This window comes from Notothenia coriiceps, unplaced genomic scaffold, assembly GCF_000735185.1.
Source record: "Notothenia coriiceps isolate Sejong01 unplaced genomic scaffold, NC01 NC01_scaffold00020910, whole genome shotgun sequence".
NCBI classification, from domain to species: Eukaryota; Metazoa; Chordata; class Actinopteri; order Perciformes; family Nototheniidae; genus Notothenia; species Notothenia coriiceps.
Window position 1 is genome coordinate 1,438 of NW_011353611.1, and position 19,251 is coordinate 20,688.

General features: G+C 38.7%; 1 protein-coding gene across 5 annotated transcripts in view; it reads left to right on the plus strand.

The window, feature by feature from the left end:
• The first annotated feature begins 301 nt into the window (after positions 1-301).
• The window catches only part of LOC104952958 (triple functional domain protein), a 49,522-nt gene continuing 30,572 nt past the window's right edge, over positions 302-19,251 (plus strand). For 3 of the 5 annotated variants that reach the window (XM_010779862.1, XM_010779864.1, XM_010779866.1), the window contains exons 1-16: positions 302-504; positions 1,953-2,084; positions 2,600-2,830; positions 4,270-4,392; positions 4,653-4,844; positions 6,580-6,749; positions 7,237-7,411; positions 11,438-11,633; positions 12,840-13,006; positions 15,328-15,447; positions 16,380-16,478; positions 16,599-16,691; positions 16,772-16,921; positions 17,038-17,152; positions 17,332-17,447; positions 18,823-18,945. In XM_010779862.1, coding sequence (XP_010778164.1) covers positions 340-504; positions 1,953-2,084; positions 2,600-2,830; positions 4,270-4,392; positions 4,653-4,844; positions 6,580-6,749; positions 7,237-7,411; positions 11,438-11,633; positions 12,840-13,006; positions 15,328-15,447; positions 16,380-16,478; positions 16,599-16,691; positions 16,772-16,921; positions 17,038-17,152; positions 17,332-17,447; positions 18,823-18,945 — 2,367 coding nt within the window. In that variant the 5' untranslated portion in view covers positions 302-339. Of the gene's footprint in view, positions 505-1,952; positions 2,085-2,599; positions 2,831-4,269; positions 4,393-4,652; positions 4,845-6,579; positions 6,750-7,236; positions 7,412-9,190; positions 9,285-11,437; positions 11,634-12,839; positions 13,007-15,327; positions 15,448-16,379; positions 16,479-16,598; positions 16,692-16,771; positions 16,922-17,037; positions 17,153-17,331; positions 17,448-18,822; positions 18,946-19,251 lie in introns of those variants that run through there. The other 2 variants (XM_010779865.1, XM_010779867.1) reach the window with 2 other exon arrangements.

Below are 19,251 nucleotides of genomic sequence, written 5' to 3' on the forward strand. Positions count from 1 at the left end.
TCTTCATGCATCATTACACCTAAAATGAAACTGCAACATTATTTTACCTGGCCACCTTATAATTTACCTGGGTGCCCAAAATCAACATTAAACGAAAAAAACAATGTGTGTATGTGTCAGTTATGCTTCAGGTCAGATATCTAAATATTTAAAGCAATGGAGTTTGTACAAATGTTGCAAGTGTACATTAGTATTTATTTACAGTTTTGTCCTGTCTATGTTAAAGATAATCAAACAAAGCACCTCCAGTACTTTATGAATTAAAACCAATTGATTGTTGTGTCTATTTTTTCTTCTCTGCCTTGAACACAGAATGTTTATGTGAACATCAATCGGATCATGTCGGTCGGGAACCGGCTCCTGGAGACCGGCCACTACGCCTCCCAGCAGATCCAGCAGATCTCAAGTCAGCTGGAGCAGGAGTGGAAGGCCTTTGCTGCAGCACTGGACGAACGCAGCACCCTGCTGGAGATGTCTGCCAGCTTCCACCAGAAAGCAGACCAGGTACATGCAGAACGACTAACAGACGAACAGGATATTAAGTACAGTTCTGAGGATGTCTCCCCCTGGAAAATTGACAATTACATGCACAAGCGTACAGTATGCGGTAGAATGAATGGGTATTCTTTCTTTAATGATAGGCACAAATAAGAGGGGGAATGGAGCATATTAGATGTATTACAGAACTTTAAAGGCTGAAATGAATATCTGGAATGTGTGCTTTACTGAATAGTTAAGGATTTAAACCTAATAATAGTTTTATATATTTTTAAGATGAGTACATTTAAAGAGAAAGAGAAGTAGAATAAAAAACACTACAATTTACAAGCTCTAATAGACCTAAAAGACCATTTAAATGATCAATACTGCTTTCCATCGTTTTGCTTATGTTTGCAGTTACATTGAATTAGTTGGTTGTTGACATCTATAGTTTGCTGAGTGGCCTCTTTTCTGTAAGATCTTATTGCTCAAGACTTACTAGTCAGCTTTTGATGTGTTGCTGTCAGGTTTAGTGGGGGAGCAGCGTCGCAGACATGATATTTGTATTGTATGCTTTCATGTTACAATTTTGGCAAAATAGTCTCTACCTCATATTACATATAAAATAAAGTATATATTTTATACTTATTATAGATATCTATAACAAGGCAATTTTAAACAGACCCAAACTCCTTTCCAATCTTCCCTTCATAAAACAGAATAATAAATGGTCAATCAGATTTGTATTCGTTCTACCCAGATCTCCCCTCTTCTCTCCCTTTTTGGTTGTTGAACTTTTCCTTTCACTTCTCAGTGAGAGGAAAAGTCTCTTTCCTTGTCAGCCTTTCTGTTTCCAACAATAACAGTTGGGATGCCAAACCTTTATGTAAAGCTAGTTAAGCCGCCAGCCGAGGAAGAGATATCCTAATGCAGAGTCATTGTTTTTCTTTGTTTTTGTTGGCTAACTGTGGGAGTATTCAACGGGCAAAACATTGTCTGAAGTCTACATACATGCTTATACCATGGACTGTCTTAGTAGTAATATGGGCAGTCTAAGTATGCCGTTAGTGAAAAATACAGGTTTCCATACTGCATGAATAGATATATCAATTGCCACTGCAAAATCAACTGGTTCAGTTATTTTCATTATCTTGGTTTCACAGAAACAATCTGATAATTGGTCACCGCAAAATAAAAATATAAAGGTTTAATGATCATTTTAAAGTGCCTACTTGTAGTGTGACAATGTAATTATAATTTAAACAATATAGAACAAGTTAATCTGGCTTTAAAAAGGATCTTAACAGCCCCGTCATGCATGCACAAAAGATATCGCATTTTACAGTGCATACCAAATAGAATGCATAGTATACAATACCTAGACACTGCACACTATATATATTGTGTATACTGTATATTTATTTGTAGGTCTGTGTAATACAATGTTTGTATTGTGTCTGTTCTCTCCTCAGTACATGAGTAAAGTGGAGCCATGGTGTAAGGCATGTGGTGAGGGAGAGCTGCCCTCTGAACTCCAAGATCTGGAAGACACAATCCACCATCACCAGGGACTGTACGAGCACATCACAACAGCATACTCTGAGGTCAGTTCACACATGCATGCTGATGTAATCATGCAAAACAAAAAGGTACATGGAAATATTGAGGCCTCCGCCGCACGACATGAAATGGGACTGATAATTATCCAAATCATGAATTCACAATATTATCAACAGCCTTAACACAGTGCGTCCATAAAATCTTACACATGATCAAAATGTTCTAAGTAAATTATATGTACTAGAGATATTGAATATGATATACAATATTAAAGCAGAAGGTTATAGTCCTTTAAAAAAATAAATAACTTAACCCAAATGTGAAAATTCCCTATTAGAAAAATGTATTTAACTTTGAAAGAATATTGTAAAAAATATTAGATGTCTGTGCTATCGAGTCTGAGGTAATGGAAAATCTTACTATATCAATAATGCAGATCTTTTTTGCATAATTCATCTTATTATCTGTTTGCTAAGGAATTTGGGAGGTTTTCATGTTTCCCACGTGAGATAATGTAAGGATTTTTGCAATATGTGAAACTACATGATACCTTTAACAGGTAAGCCAGGATGGGAAGTCTCTTTTGGACAAACTACAGCGACCTTTGACACCAGGAAGTGCTGATTCGTTGATGGCATCGGCTAACTACTCCAAGGCTGTACACCACGTCTTAGACATCATCCATGAGGTGCTGCACCACCAGAGGCAGCTGGAAAACATCTGGCAGCATCGCAAAGTCCGCCTGCATCAACGGCTGCAGCTGTGTGTCTTTCAGCAGGATGTACAGCAAGTAAGAGACACTCAAAGACATACAGAGCAGAGTCCAACTAACACAAGAGCTGCAGCTGTGTTGGCCTTAGCAGGTTTTGTTGTTCACACATACACATACAACTACACATTCACATACAACTACACATTCACATACAACTACACATACACGTACACATTTACATACACATGTAGACTACGGTAGAGACAGGATAAAGTGCTCTCTCATCTTGTCCCTATTTCAAGTAATTACCCGGCCCGGTAAAGCAGTGACCATTAGGGCTAGCTATACACTGCTCTTACACATGTACACATCTATCCTTCCTAACATTTTCTCCTCAATTAATCAACTTATTGAGCTTTTCACAACTCTTCTTGTTATGTGGCAGTTTACTAAACTTATTTTGATTCGGTATAATCTGTAAAACATTTGTGCTTCCGAGTAGTTGAATAAGCTGGTATTGCTGATAAGAATCAGAACACATACAAAATAGGAAGCAGGGTAATGTAAGACATATTTTACTAGTACATGTATACTGGATAGCTAGATAACAAATACAAAAATAAGAAGCTGTTACAATAGCAATAAATGTGTTTAGTGTTGCTGTATTACTTTTTTAAAATGTTATAAAGATCCTATTATCTCTTTTGCAGTGAGATATTGTGCAAACATCCCATACTGGATAGCAGAGTGTGATATTAAGATGTAATATAATCAGCTCCAGCTTTTTCAAAGCCTTTTTTCCCCCACTTCCTCTTGGGTTTAGAGAGAGTTTTTCTCTCTATGTGACTGAGGATGGCTGAGCTCTTAGATCAAAACTACTGAGTTGCATAGTGTCATCTATACATCTCTCCCCTTTAGGCATGAACTCTTCCCTGCCTCTCTGCCCCCTCTCCATCTTGCTGTATCTTTGTACTACTGTCATTCCCCTCTTCCATCCACTCTTTCATCACCCTTTTCTCTTGATAGTGGTTTCCATGGTGATACAATTTTCTGCCACATACAGTGTTGAGGGCATTGTGCACATGTTCAGATGTGTTTGTCCCATCAAAATATTATAACTGAGACTTGAGAGCATTGTGAATCCTTTTCATTACCATACATATAAACAGATTAAGTATGGCCATCTGTTTTATAGATAATAAGGTAATTATGTACAAAGATTTATAGCTAATCTCCCCCACAGTGGAAATGTTGACACTTTGAACTGCTCTGGATTTCCTATTAGGCAAAACCTAATCATCCACTTGTGCAATTTAGACATGACAGACTGCATATGGGGGGAAATAGTAAAGAAAGGGCGGATGAGCAGAGAGCAAGACGGAGGGGTGAGGAAGAGAGTGATGACATCTAAAAAGTACTCTAATGCTAATGTGATCTGAATACAGTCAAGCCAGTCAAATTACACCCCCTACTGCTTGAAAATACATACTACATGCTTATACTCTGTGTGTTCCCAGGTGCTCGACTGGATAGAGAACCACGGTGAGGCCTTCCTCAGTAAACACACTGGTGTTGGGAAGTCTTTACACAGAGCCAGGGCTCTGCAGAAGAGACATGAAGACTTTGAGGAAGTTGCACAGGTGAGTTTCAAGGTTCAAGTGTTAACACAAAAACAAATCATCTTGTGATGTGCTTTTTCTCTCAGCATCAATTGACATTTTTGATGAGAAATCATGCATGTGTGAAGCATTTCAATGTTTAGTCTGAATATCAAATATTAAGTAAAATATTATTTTGGAAGACAAATATGCTTAATCATCTTTTTAAGCTCAAAAGGTGTTTTTGTAGTAACAATCAAGTGTATTTGGACTCTCATCAATTCTTAATGTTTATGTTTCAGAACACCTACACCAATGCTGACAAGTTGCTGGAGGCAGCAGAACAGCTGGCCCAGACCGGAGAGTGTGACCCAGAGGAAATTTACCAGGCTGCCCATCAGCTAGAAGATCGCATTCAGGACTTTGTGCGACGTGTTGAGCAACGTAAAGTCCTGCTGGACATGTCTGTTGCCTTCCATACTCACGTCAAAGAGGTGTGTATTACCTCTCCTCTCCTCAACCCTAATAAGGCATATCAACCACATTGATTCGACTCATATATTTTGTCTAAAGCTAAAGCTTGTACTACTTTATGAGAAAACTAGCCTGATGAAGTAGATGGTTATCGTTTTATTGATCAGCAATCTTTTTTAATGTATGTAGTAATCGCAGGAAAAAACATGTCATGTCTTCATCAACCATAAAACTGACCCATTAGTAATTGTTCTGCTTTTGCTGTTTTGAGAATTGTTTTTATAATGGCTTTACAATCAGAATTGCATTTGTAGATGGTTGTGAAATAAATACACTATTACCTAGAAACTATTAACACTTACAATCCTTCTAGCAAGTAGCCATTATCATCTATGTTAGGACTTTAACACAGACAGTGTTAGTCCCCATGACTGAATAAGTTGATTACATTTCTGCAATCATATTTAAATTGGTCACACACAAGCAAAAATAATTTTACTCATATTTCGCAAACTTTAATATGCTTTATACATCTGCACCAACAATCGCCAATAATCCGTACTCATAGTTCTCCCAGTGCAAACATCTGTGCATTTCCATTTTTTAGTAGTGCACTTTTATTTACACAAATAAAGGCAATCTGCCTCAATATGCTTTCTACATTACTGTGATAATGACAATCATGCCTCTGTTATATGCCTCATTCATTTAAAATTAAATAAAGAACATGCAAACTGTACAGGACAGGGCAGCCATTTGTACGTGTCTGTGTTGCTCATCTCTACAACACTAATTGCTCACAGTCTTTCACTGTCCAAATGAACCTCTCCACACTGACATTACACTGTACTCAACATGTGGTGCCTCTACATCCTGTTTACTCAGACTCATAGAGATAGTCAGAGCCGTAGTGTTAGAAATGGAGCTAGTCTTTAGCGTCCATATGGACTAATCTCTTTCATCCCATCTGTCAGTTCACACTAGTTCAGGTCAGTGTGTGTGTGTGTGCCTGGGTATGTGTATGCGTGTCAATGTTTCCAGCTCTCCTGGCCATCACCTCTTGCAGTTCTGTAGAAACCTTTGGATGCAGTCCAGCATGTTACAATCAAACAAACAGTTCACTGTGGAGAGACAGACACTTGCGAAAGAGCAAATTCAACTGTACTCAGATGAAGTCGATTCTTGTAGTCATTTCAGATATTGTTTATAACTCAACCTTAGTGACAAATAGGAACAGGTGGCTTACTATTATGTCTTGTAAAACAAATCTTTACTGATAATAATAAAACACATTATTAAAAAAAAGCAGCCACTCAGTTAGCTCAGACAGTATGTCTGTATAAGCGTCAAGTATAATGTAAGCTACTTTGTTACACAGTGGATGACGTCACATGTTTTTGAGAAAGCAAAGTGGGTGTTAGACAAACCTTGGGTGCCAGGGTCTCTCCTCCAATCTGAATTGTGTGCCAGGGCGTTAGAAGGCTGAGCCAATTCACCAGATGGCTAATCTGTTACCAAGATGACCATTCACAAAACACCAGCATTTTACAACCTGGGTAGACATATTTTTTCTATCCAATTGGAAGCACAAGTATCAATTTCTACATACGCATTTGCCCCACCCTCCTGAGCATGTGATTTTGTTCATACTGGGGCTGTTTAGTTTGCTTCCTGCTCTTTTCCTCTTCTCCATGAGGTCTACACAGCATGATGCTACATGTTTACTGGATTTATGTTGCTGTCAATCACTCTTAGCTGTGGACGTGGTTGGAGGAGCTTCAGAAGGAACTGCTGGATGATGTGTATGCAGAGTCGGTGGAAGCAGTGCAGGACCTGATCAAACGTTTCGGCCAGCAGCAGCAGACCACCCTGCAGGCTACAGTCAATGTCATCAAGGAGGGGGAGGACCTGATACAACAGCTCAGGTGACAACTACTTATACATGCTCTTGTTTGCATATTACAATATATTATTCATTATAGGGTAAGCCACATTATTAAAGTATATTAATCCCTACAATCACAGTCTTTTGAGTTCTATCTATAAAAGTTTAGTAGCATTACCACAACACAAAGAACTCCTGTACCACTGAAAATAACTCAACTAAATACGAAAACTAAGATATAGAGGCCCAATTATGCCTATGCCCAAGGCCTGGCCTGACATTTTTTCTGTGATCTTAAGCAATCATGAGGAAAGAAACAAAAATAAAGCTAAGAAGAAGGATAGAAGGGATTTTCTCTAACGGACCAAGTAAACAACCGAGCAAAGGAGAGGGGAAGTATTTAGAAAATGAAAAAAAAAAAGGGTTTCTTTTACTTCCTCAGGGATGCCACCAAAAGAATTGGGAGCTTCATCTCTGACCACAAATGTGCTGTTCCTCTAAATCCCCTACATTTAACCTTTCCACAGAGACTCAGCCATCTCAAGCAACAAGACTCCCCACAACAGCTCCATGGCCCACATCGAGAGTGTGCTGCAGCAGCTGGACGAGGCCCAGGGCCAGATGGAGGAGCTTTTCCAAGAAAGGAAGATCAAACTGGAGCTCTTCCTGCAGCTCCGCATCTTTGAGAGGGACGCCATTGATGTGAGTAGCAGGAGACGGAGGCTTGGTGCATCAAGAATATTTATTTCAGCTTTATCCTACATGTTCAGGCAAAAAAGAGATTGAGTAAATTAAGTGGAGCAGTGGAAGATTGTGCTGCAAGGGTTTAAAAGAGTAAGAAATGGTTGATATTTAATCAAGCATTTAGGCATGTTGTATCTGAGAAGATAATTACAAGATTAGAGGTGATAATAAGATAGTCGATGTTATAAGTCGAGAGATACACACATAAATGGACCATATTTTCATTTGTGTCGAATAGGCTTTGTAGTGTTTTTCTTAAATGCTGAAAAAGATCAGGTACATATGGCACATGATTAAACCAAAATGACTGTGGCTCTGAGCTGATGGACCGTTACACAGTCACATTGAGATTCAAACCTTGGTTGAATTACAGTGAAACTCTCACGAGTGCTACATTTAAAAGTATTATGTTCCAATTGACGCATCTCATCTTCTGGCAATTACAATTTAGTTGTCCCAGCCCAACCTGAAACTAGCTGCATTGTTTCCGCTAATTCTTTAACAGCCCACAGAGAGAGACTTAATGCTTTTTCTCCGCTTGTGCTTTGATATCTACTTTTTTTAAATATATTTTGTTATTTTTGTCTTGATGTTTAGCATGGCTGTCAAATCATATTTTCTGAACCATGCTCTGTTGACATATAAATGACACTCTGGGGGAATAAGGCTTGGAGAAAAAGTAAAACGTTTTTTATTCAGGAGTATTTTTGCAAGTATTGCTCTAGGGATGCTAGTGTCGGTGTGTCAGGACATTTTCGTCAAATATCTCAATATCTGCTTTATGGTACAACATTTTATAAGAACATGGAACCAGGGATGAACCCTAAATTTAGTTGTTCCCCTGACATTTCACCACCAACACGTTTTGAGTGAAATGTCTCACAACTATTGGATGGATAGGCCTGAAATGTGTTATGTCCCGCTCAGAATGAATTGCATTCACTTGTATGAACTCGGCCCTTTTTATTCCATTGCCATTATTGATTTGTTTAACACTTTAGTTTACACCTGCAAAATGATTGATCTTCCCATTAGGGTAAGCTGTAGTTTTAATGATCTTAAGTGTAAGCATTCCGGTACACTAAACCTAGATGTGGTCATATTAAGCAGAAAAGCACTACTGTGGCTCTACTGCAAACTCATGAAGAACATCTTATGATACAGATTTAAATGGACAACATTTCATCATTATTTGGTTTCTTCTGGTCATAACTTTTGCTTTACCCTTCCTGTGAGCTGGAATTGCTAGATGCAAAAGGAGTAAACTAACTGCACATTGTGCATGGTGTGGAAGTATATGGTGTTTCATCAAATTTCTGCTCATATGAATTATCCTCCACTATGTGCAGATATAAGTTATGTGTCTGTTTTCTTAAGTCCAAAAGCACAGAAAAGTCTTACATTAGCCTTACATGTCGAGTCAGGGAATGGTGGTAAATCTTCTAAATCTCTTGGGTTGAAAACTGAAGTACGCCCACAGATACACACAAAGGATTAGTATGACACAGTGCTCGAGCATGAAGATGGGTGGAGGAGTCATTTGTCTCCCTCCCCACACACACATGCACCGTGACACTCCCTCCTGGTGCATATGGGGGTGTGTGTTGGAGGTGAGGGCATGGGTTGAGGTGAGACCTACACTTGTCTAACGATGTTGTTCTCTCTAACAGTAAACTGTATCAGTGCAAAAGGATATGGTCAAATAGGAGATTTTCTGTACGTTAGTTAGATTCAACAGCGTAAGCATCTGACGGAGATGATCTATTTATACACAGAGGGCATTTTACTCAACTGTAAGAGGAGACGAAAACAGAGTGAAAATAACTGCTTGGTAAGTTTCTAATTTGACGCAAATCTTGTGAAATTACTACAAAATATATTTTAGAGGGTTTTATAATATGTTATTTCTTAAATAAGATAACTCTTATGCTAGCCAAGAAAGTTGTGTTTCTATGTAGAGGAGGCATTTTATCAGGGGAATTATTTTTTAATCCAATTTCTTGGAGTACATGGTCATCAGTAAAGCACACTTTCCTACCTGAACAAAGTAGGGGTCTCTATTGCAAAATAGGTTTGCCTTTTTGTATAAGATTATTAAAGTATAGAAACACTTACAATCACATCTTATTCCTTAAGGCTTTTTTCGGATAGATTAGTTTGTGTATGAGATAAGTTTAAGGATCCAAAATAATAATTGTTCTTCGTGAAACAGCAACCTATTGACAGCTGGAGTTTGAAGGTAAACCCTATGCCGATTGTACCTGACAATTAGAGAGAAGCACAGTTCATTATACTCAAAGGAACCAAGGTTAAGAGAGAAATGATAAGAAACAGTTCTTTAGTTTAAAACTATGTTATGCTCTTATTTATTGCAGAACTATCTGTTGCATTTCATTTGTCCTAACACTTAACTCTTAGTTGTCAGCTATTCTTTGTATTTGCAAGTGACAACAACATAATAGATACACTTAGTCTGCAGTAAAATGTGAATGCTAGAACAAAGCGCAATATTTTGCAAAGTTTTACATTCAATATACAGTTCTGCTGCTGCACTATACATCAAATCTCTGAACAGTAGCACGGTTGGTGTTCTGTTAATTCTGGCTGGGTAAAGTACTTGAGAAATAGCAAATGTAAAAAATAGCTTGACCTGAGACGATTATGCTATCCTTCTTGCTATGAATCTTTTTACTTAACGATTGCTTTTTTATCAGATCTCAGACAACACTCTTCTGTCTCTCTTTTCCTCTCTCGGACTATGTTTATCAGTATTTCCCTATTTTTGTTCTTACCGTACCACAATGAAACACAGTGGACTTTTATCTTCTTAAGTGTCTAAACTAAATAGGACAGCTGCCAAACATCTCATTTAAATTAATGCACTCTGCCACATTAGTTTATAAGGTTAAAAACAGCTGAATGTTGGACGGACACTGGATACAAACCATAAGAAATGTTGGCTTATATCACTGAAGTAACTGAGAGCATGAATGTTGAAATCTGATCAGTTGTGTCTTTCGTAAATCATGTTATGCCAAAGTACTGTAAATGTCAACCTAAAAGGATAAATTAGGACATTTAGATATCATCTCACCAGAACTGGTACACAAATAAAAGCCAGGGGTTCAGTCTATTCCAACACTTCTTGTGGACGTTACACAATATACCTTCCAGTAAAAGGGAGTTCTCAACAGCCCACAACTGGGACAGCTTTTAGTTCATCAAACAACCAAAAGCATGTATTATATACATTTACAGGACAACTACAAAATATAGCTATGGACAATATACAAACTTAAATTGTATTTAAAATGTATCTTTAGTAAAAGTCTTGCATAAATACCTGATTCTTTCTTAAGATGCAAATAAAGCCTCTGCCACATTATGGCAATTTTGTCATAGGTAACTCCAAATACCCCGGAGCAAAAGTTGGGTGCATTTCGAAATGCAGTGTAGACTAGACCTACTAAGTCAGTTTAAAAAGAAATAAAAACATTGACAGACAGAGCTGGGTGGTGCCAGGATCAAGGTGCCCCTGGTATCGTGATTCAGTCTGCGTGGGCAGTCAGAGACAAGCACTGACATCTCAGGACATCTGCTTTAGTAGCCATGCATCACCAGGGTAATATGTTATTTGTTATTATGGCACTCAGCCCAGGGTGTCAGGTAACAGCGATTAAACGTACTGACTTGGTATTCAAAAATTATTTTAATCATACAATTGTATGGATGAATACATGGCTCATGCTGTGCTTTACAGCTCCTTTGAATATTTCTGCTGGTGAATGTTTTTAAAGGTGTTTTTGTCATAGCTATGCAATATTTGCTGCATGAAACCTTCTTAGCTTATATATTAAGCAAGGACCTTTTTCATACATTATTTAATACAATTATTGTCTCCCTTCATTTTTAATATTCATGTTTTTTGTCCTACTACTTATAATGTAACCTTCCTTACTCTGTCATTCTCTTCCCCCCTCTCAGATCATCTCAGACCTGGAATCATGGAACGAGGAATTATCCCAGCAGCTTAGTGAATTTGACACAGAGGACCTACCACTGGCCGAGCAGAGGCTACAGCATCATGCAGACAAAGCGCTAACTATGAACAACCTCACCTTTGACGTCAAGCACCAGGGTCAGGAGCTTCTGCAGTATGTCACAGAAGTACAGGCATCTGGTGAGTGCTGGACAAGAAACAGTAAAGCACCGCAGACATATGCAGGGTCCAGAAATCGCATCATGTTGAGATAAATCAGCCACACATTCAGGTGCACAGATACAAGATGTTTGGCCAAACCATCTATGTCAGAAAGTGTAAGGGTGTAGAAGTGTAGATCTCACTGACGTTATGCAAAGATCCTCTTCAGCAGTAAGACATCTACACTGCTACAGCTAGCTAAATTGCTACTGTAATTGCAGTAGACCTTCCTCTGTGGCTTGCCTCAGGATAATAATAATTTATCAGAGCAAGTCGTGCAGCTCACACAATGCAGGACTTTAATGCGAGTACAGAATTATGCCTGTGCTAAATTTGCTGTGAAAGATTTGTGCTAAAATTGCTTTCACACATTGTTTAGTCAGCTTTCACAAGAGCAGCTTTCGCAGTCTGCATGGCTTTATGTTGTAAAAAAAAAAGTAAGCTCTCTATGCCACCTATGAGTAATTCTCAGAATGTATAATCTATAGCAATCCAGCTATGCTATTCTATAAAGGAACTATCATGAAATTATTTTAATTCCACATAGAGTATACAGTATGGATACATCTTATGACAGATATGTGTGCAAAACTGCTAGATTCCTGTTGATCTGATAATATAATGACTCCTCCTTTGAGAGGAAATCTACATTTTAAACAACTCAAGGTCAGAACAACTCTGAGAAGCATGAGTATAACAATCTGTGGGGTGATTTTATGGAATGTTTTGGAGCAGGAGTTAAAACAAAGCACAAGCATAATTCAGTTTAAAAGGATGTACAGAAACACTTTTTTGGAAAACTATGAGAATGAAGAGAGGTGATTGAAGATGAGAAATTATTGGATATGTATGTATAAATGTAAATGTAAGTAGGAATAACTTGCATAATGATTTAAAGGACAATCATTGATCAAGTAAGGGGTGGGAATTAATAAGCATTTGCTTCCTCCTACTCCCTTTCGGACACATATGATTTTTTATTATTATTATTATTAATATGAAGACTTTTTATGTGGATAAATATTGTATTTTAACAATACGGTATTCTGTTTTTTCACATTTGTTATTTTTTATTTGTTATTTTTTTAATCTGTTCGAAATAAAGATTGAAATGAAATGAACTATTTAACGAAAGGACATAAAAAGACTTGATCTTGGTAACAAAAAAGTGTCTGTTGTTTGCAGGTGTGGAGCTGTTGTGCGACAGGGATGTGGACATGGCCACAAGGGTCCAGGGCCTGCTGGAGTTTCTCCACGAGAAGCAGCAGGAGCTGGACTTGGCAGCAGAGCAGCACAGGAGACATCTGGAGCAGTGTGTCCAATTAAGGCATCTGCAGGCTGAAGTGAAACAGGTACGTACTTGAGAGAAGGACAAGATAGTTTATCAAGGATAGACAATGACACAGCCTGTGATTGGGGGGTGCATGTGTGATTTCAAAAGCACTCTTTTTACTAATAATAATCCCTGTATTAAACTCACAACGTCTGGTTTTCAAACAGCTGAACCATATACTTGAAGCCTATTTTATGAATGATTAACAAATGTTGGAAGTAAAAATAGCTCACACATGAATGCCCACATGTGGTGTGTTTCAGAACTAAACATACCTGGGGCTATCTATATTCTGAGGTCAAACTCACATGTTGAAAGCCCTTCTGACAATTTATTGCTACAGCGTACCATGAGGTTACAGCAGAGTAGGGTGCTAAAAGGCAACAGCATGTTCTGTCTGTACATGACCATGGTTGGATGACTCATCCCGTGTCAACAATCGTTCTCCATCTTCTTTCTTTTTTTTCTGTCTCTCTGTGTAGCTACCTGACCTTGGCGAATAGTCTGAGCGATATAGTTTGGTTGGATGTTCAGCCAAGGTTTAAAGAGAGAAGAGCAGGTGGAAATTGGAAAGGAGAGACATATAGAGTATCTGACTTGACTGGGAGTGAAATAGATGGAATTTGTTATTGTATTAGTGAATAGCAACTACTGATTCTCTTTCAATTTCAGTAGCTGAATACAAGCACGGCAGGAAAATGTGAGTTTGCAATGTAGCATGCTGATGTTTCGATGGAAAACAAAAACAAACAGAGAGCCAATTTATCATACCCAGGCATGTTCTCCTAGTAATTCTGCCAAAAAACAACAGGCTTTAGTTCTCAACCTTCAATAGAGTATTAAATAGTTGAAGAGAAAGTGCAATTAAACATATCACAAGATGCACTGCCGTTGTATTTAATGAACAGACCTGACAGAAAGATGATAGTGTGGTGCCAGTATGATGCTGGTGTTATTTTGACTCATCTACCCACAGAGAGGCAGTGTATGCAGCAATGGACTGGCACAGAAATATATCCATATCTGTTGAGCAAATGGGGATTTATAAATCAGAATTGTCTAAAGCGGTGGCTTCTGTTTTTTGTATTATGATATTTGTATTTTAAATATGCTTAAACCACTTTGAGACATATCATTAACTAATTTCCAACTTGTCACATGAACTGTTCAGATTTCATTGTACAATAAAGCTCAAATGCCTCTGCCTTACTCTCCCATGCAATACAATCTGGGAAATAACTCTGTTAGACTAAAGTTGGACACAACCATAATCTGGTAATTGTAGCCTCCTGACTTATTTATAAATGTCATGGCCTTTAAATCCTGACCAGAGATTACTAATGCACTGCAGTTGCTATAGTGTTTCCTTTTCTTTGGCTTAACATTTCCCAAACCAAGATACTGTTACTTGTGAGAACTGCTTTTCGTTTGCATTTAAAACATTACACGGTTTAAGAATAGAGATTGACGAAAGAGCAACCAGGATAAAAATCTCTCCAAGTAGAGTAGAGTGAAGTCGGTTGTAGTGGTATAATGAAATTGGAATATATTTTGTTGACTGGGTATGCCATACCAAACTCATGAGTCAGATACAGGTATGTACTCATTATTTCTGATGTTGCTGCTGTTTGTTCAAGCATTATGTCATGTGTACATACCGCTCCTCTGATTTTCAGCAGTTAACACTCATACCTGTCTTGCCTCAGGTCATGACAAGTGCAATGGAAACATAGGCTTTGCTAAAGTTGCTGCAAAACAAGTGTCAGAGTTGTGTTTCGTCATCGCTTTTACAGCGAAGCTTCTGTTGTAGTTCTGCCTCTCACCCACGCAGCAGGTGTGCTGGCTGAGTCACAGAGAAAAGAGAAATGTCATTTTAACAATGCCCTTTGGCTACAACTACAGCCAGCAAAACTACAGGGGAAAAATTGGATAATGTGCGTATGGCCGAGTGTATTTTAACACTATATATTACGTACAAAGGGGAAAAATGACTACCTAATAGATTGAGTCAGTAGGTAGGGAAACATGCTCAAGGTGAAGTTCAAAGAACGTCAGGAAAAGATTGAGGATGCAAGGGAATGCAGAGGTGTCTGAGTTAGAGACCCAATGGAGAATTGTATGAAAAGAAAATTAAACGAGGAAAAATAAAAATATGGGGAAGGAGCGTCATAGAGCTGAAAAGGAAAGATCAAATGAGAACATAGAAGATTGACACATTTCCCAAAAAGACAGCTTGTACCTTTTTTGAAGTGATTATTGCATTTTTCATAGCATTTAGTTCAAATATCACAGTTCAAAAAGAGTAAATAATAACCAAAGTCTTTGTGTTGTGTATTTTAGGTGCTGGGTTGGATCCGAAATGGAGAGTCCATGCTGAATGCTGGTCTGATCACAGCCAGTTCGTTACAGGAAGCTGAACAGCTGCAGAAGGAACATGAACAATTCCAACATGCAATTGAGGTAAAATGACAAAACGTATAAATCGTTTTTTCTTCTAGATCTAATTTCAGATTCTATTAATAAATCATTTAAAAGCATCAAGTCGTTGTCCATGGGATTCCTACTTTCAGTGATCTTCTGTTCTTCATACCTGTGACCCTATTATCCTCAACTTCCTTTTCATCGTATTTCTCTTGGTTCATCTCTGTATCCTCTATTCCTCATATTAACCCACTGCTGCATCTCCTCTGCATTGTTGCCCTTCATCCTTCAACCTTTTGCCTTTCTAAAACTCTTCTCAGGTTCATATGCGCTCCACTGCTTCCCCTTCTCATCACACATGAAATGGAATTATAAATATGTAATATCTCTACCTCCTTTTTTCCCCTTATTCTGCTTACCTATCGCCTTTATTTCGTTTCTCTCTTTACTACTGATTATTCAGGGTGGATTTCCTTTGAACTCTGTCAAGCCTGGCTCATATTAATGCGGGTCTTTACCTGACCTACTTCTTCAGAGCTTACATACAAAAACTGAAACGGGTCCCGTGTGGTGAGAAAAGAGCAATTGATATTGAAAGGTCCTCATTGACAGTACACAGCAGGTGCTCCTAACATTCCTAAATGGGACAGGAAGCCCTTCATTCTTCCTTTATCTCCTTATCTTTTCCTTTCCTTTAGTGCTATCTCAGTCTACCCGCTATGCCACAGAAATACCAGATACTGTCCATATTTATCTCATTTCCTCTGCAGACTGCTCACCTCAGGACAATTGTTATGTCATAGCTTTAATCATGTGCAGCTTTTATTTATGTAGCCTGTCCTCTGTTGCTTCCAAACAGCCCTACAGGGTACAACAATGAGCCAGGGTTGTATTTTTAAAGTAATCATTGTGGCATAGTGATTCATGTAACTTGAATTTCATTGTTGTTTTTTTGACTCCCTCTTATGCAGAAAACCCATCAGAGTGCACTGCAGGTGCAGCAGAAGGCTGAGGCCATGCTCCAGGCAAACCACTACGACATGGATATGATCAGAGACTGTGCAGAAAAGGTAATGCTCGCTTGCAATTGTATACATCTCTGAAAGAACATTTGAAAAGGGGAAAAATGCAGTGTGGTTGCTATTTTAAGGCTGCAGGTGGTAAACTGATTTGTTTTGTACGATTTGAAGGTGGCAGACCACTGGCAGCAGCTCATGCTGAAAATGGAGGACCGGCTGAAGCTGGTGAATGCGTCTGTGGCTTTCTACAAGACCTCTGAGCAGGTAATCTTCCGTTTCAGAGGTTGCATCCAAGTCTTGTGAAGTCGAAGGTGGTTTCATGTACCGTTTGATCTGTGTTTCAGGTGTGCAGTGTGTTAGAAAGCCTGGAGCAGGAGTATAAGAGAGAAGAAGACTGGTGTGGCGGCGCAGATAAACTCGGCCCTAACTGCGAGTCAGACCATGTCACTCCCATGATCAGTAAACACCTGGAACAGAAAGAGGCCTTCCTCAAGGTGAAAAAGTCATTTAAATGTATATTAAAGAAATGCCATCAATATTTTATTAGTTAGAAGGTTATTGCTATTGACTAATTACAAGTTGCATTTGTTCTCATACTGCTCACTCACAGGCCTGCACGTTAGCCAGACGCAATGCTGATGTCTTCTTGAAGTATCTGCACAGAAACAGTGTCAACATGCCCGGCATGTTGTCCCACGTAAAAGCTCCGGAGACTCAGGTTAAGAGTAAGTAGTAGCTTTTTGCTTCTATCATTCAAAACATTTTATCAAGTTATCTGCTTATTCAACTTTTTCTATCCAGATGTCCTTTATTTATTCACAGGATTATGAATGCAGGTGCCCCTTTATAATGCTGACGTACATGAAAAACTATTCAATAAAAGTATTTTGTGTTTTTTCATCAGACATCTTGAATGAGTTGCTGCAGAGAGAGAACAGAGTGCTCCACTTCTGGACCATGAGGAAGCGCAGGCTGGACCAGTGCCAGCAATATGTGGTGTTTGAACGCAGCGCCAAGCAGGTGGGTTATTGTGATAGTGTACTTCACTGTATGTACAAACAGAGTAGGCACAAATTAGGCTTAGGTGATCGGGTACGGTTCTGAAACTTAAGTCTGCAAGTTGACATTTCATACAGCTGCAACTTCCATCTTGATTTTATTCTCTTTTTAAACCAAGCGGTCTGTTTTTCTAAGTAATGATACATTTAAAATATGTTGGAAGTAATGTAGGCTGGCAAACACTTTGCAACAATGACGGTCTAAGAGACGCCTATCATTATGTGGCCCAGTACATTTAAACACCAGGTTTATTACACAGCATTGCCAAAGATAACTCCCAAACTACTCTTTTTATCTCCCCCCTTAGGCAATACTGAACATATCGTCTACTGGTATTTTCATTGTAAAATGTTTTAGAAGAATAGGATATCTTATCTAGGATCATAGGTAAAATCACAAAAACACTCAATAGTTCTCAGTAAAGAAAAGTCTACCAACAGCAGTGGTTCAAAGATACAAGGACCTGTGAAAAGGACAGATTTTGGAAATGAGAGTTTTCACTTGCAGCCAGTATCTCATCACACACCACAGACTGAGCTGAGTTTTTACTTAAATGTGACGTTGACTGCTGGAAACTCTATTATTCTCGAAAAGCCACAGCATCTGTGGCACTTGGCTTTTAATTATGCCCTAGTGTACCATGTGTAAGGCTGTTTAAATGCAGACCCTTTGCTCCCTCTTGTGGTGTGTGGATAGCAAAGCACAGGCACACAGCAATGCGCTAAGCCAATCAAATCAGATGACATCATGGATGTTTCTAGGACATTGCTATTCTAGGGGGATCCAGGTTTTATCCCCAGGGCAAAAAAATGCTTTCTGGTCTCACAGTTTGACTAGACCAGTTCTGCCACTGCTGGTCAGAGCCTGCAGGCCCAGGTATATACTATACCTATGTGTTTACTTTATACATGCTTACTGTATATATACATAAATAGAAAATGCTTTCAGTAGAACCTTTGGAAACTGAATGCTACACATTTATAAACACATTTAAAATGTTTAGCATATTGTTCTAAATATATTTCCTGTATGATATTACACAATGGTGGCTTTTACACGTTCTAATCCTGAATTACCATAAGGTAAACTGTACAGTGAAAAAAGGCATATCAAGTAGGGATCAGTTCAAATGTAAACGAATGTCCCACTAGATTTGAGAGGATGAAGAGGATAATGACGAGTGTGTTAAACTGCCTATTGGCTTTCATTGTATTGAAGTAATTAAAGGTAACCTGTCGTGGGTCTTGGGATTTGAAAAGTTAATAGGGAAGTACCATTGTGTAACTAAAATCCTTGCAGTGTTAATGAACTCATTCGTTATTGGTTTTGTCCTCAGGCCCTGGAGTGGATCCATGACACCGGGGAGTTTTACCTGTCCACACACACATCCACCGGCTCCAGCATTCACCACACACAGGAGCTGCTTAAAGAGCATGAAGACTTCCAGATCACAGCAAAGGTACGTGAGTTCATTTATGTTTATATGTTGATCTATTATAGTGTTAAAAAAGGTTGAAATAGTAGAGACTTTACGTGTGTATTGTGTGCCCGTTGCTCTGCTCGTTGTGTGTGTTTGCCCCATCCTGCGCTCTTTTGTGAGGCCCATTTCCAGGGCAGTGTATTGTCCCCTTCCCTCGTTGCAGTGTCACTGTTATTGTGTTAGAGAACAAGCTATTGTGTCCATCGAGCAACACACTAATTCCCAACTCTCTCTCTCTCTCTCTCTCTCTCTCTCTCTTATCTACCTTTCCTCCACTGGCTCTGG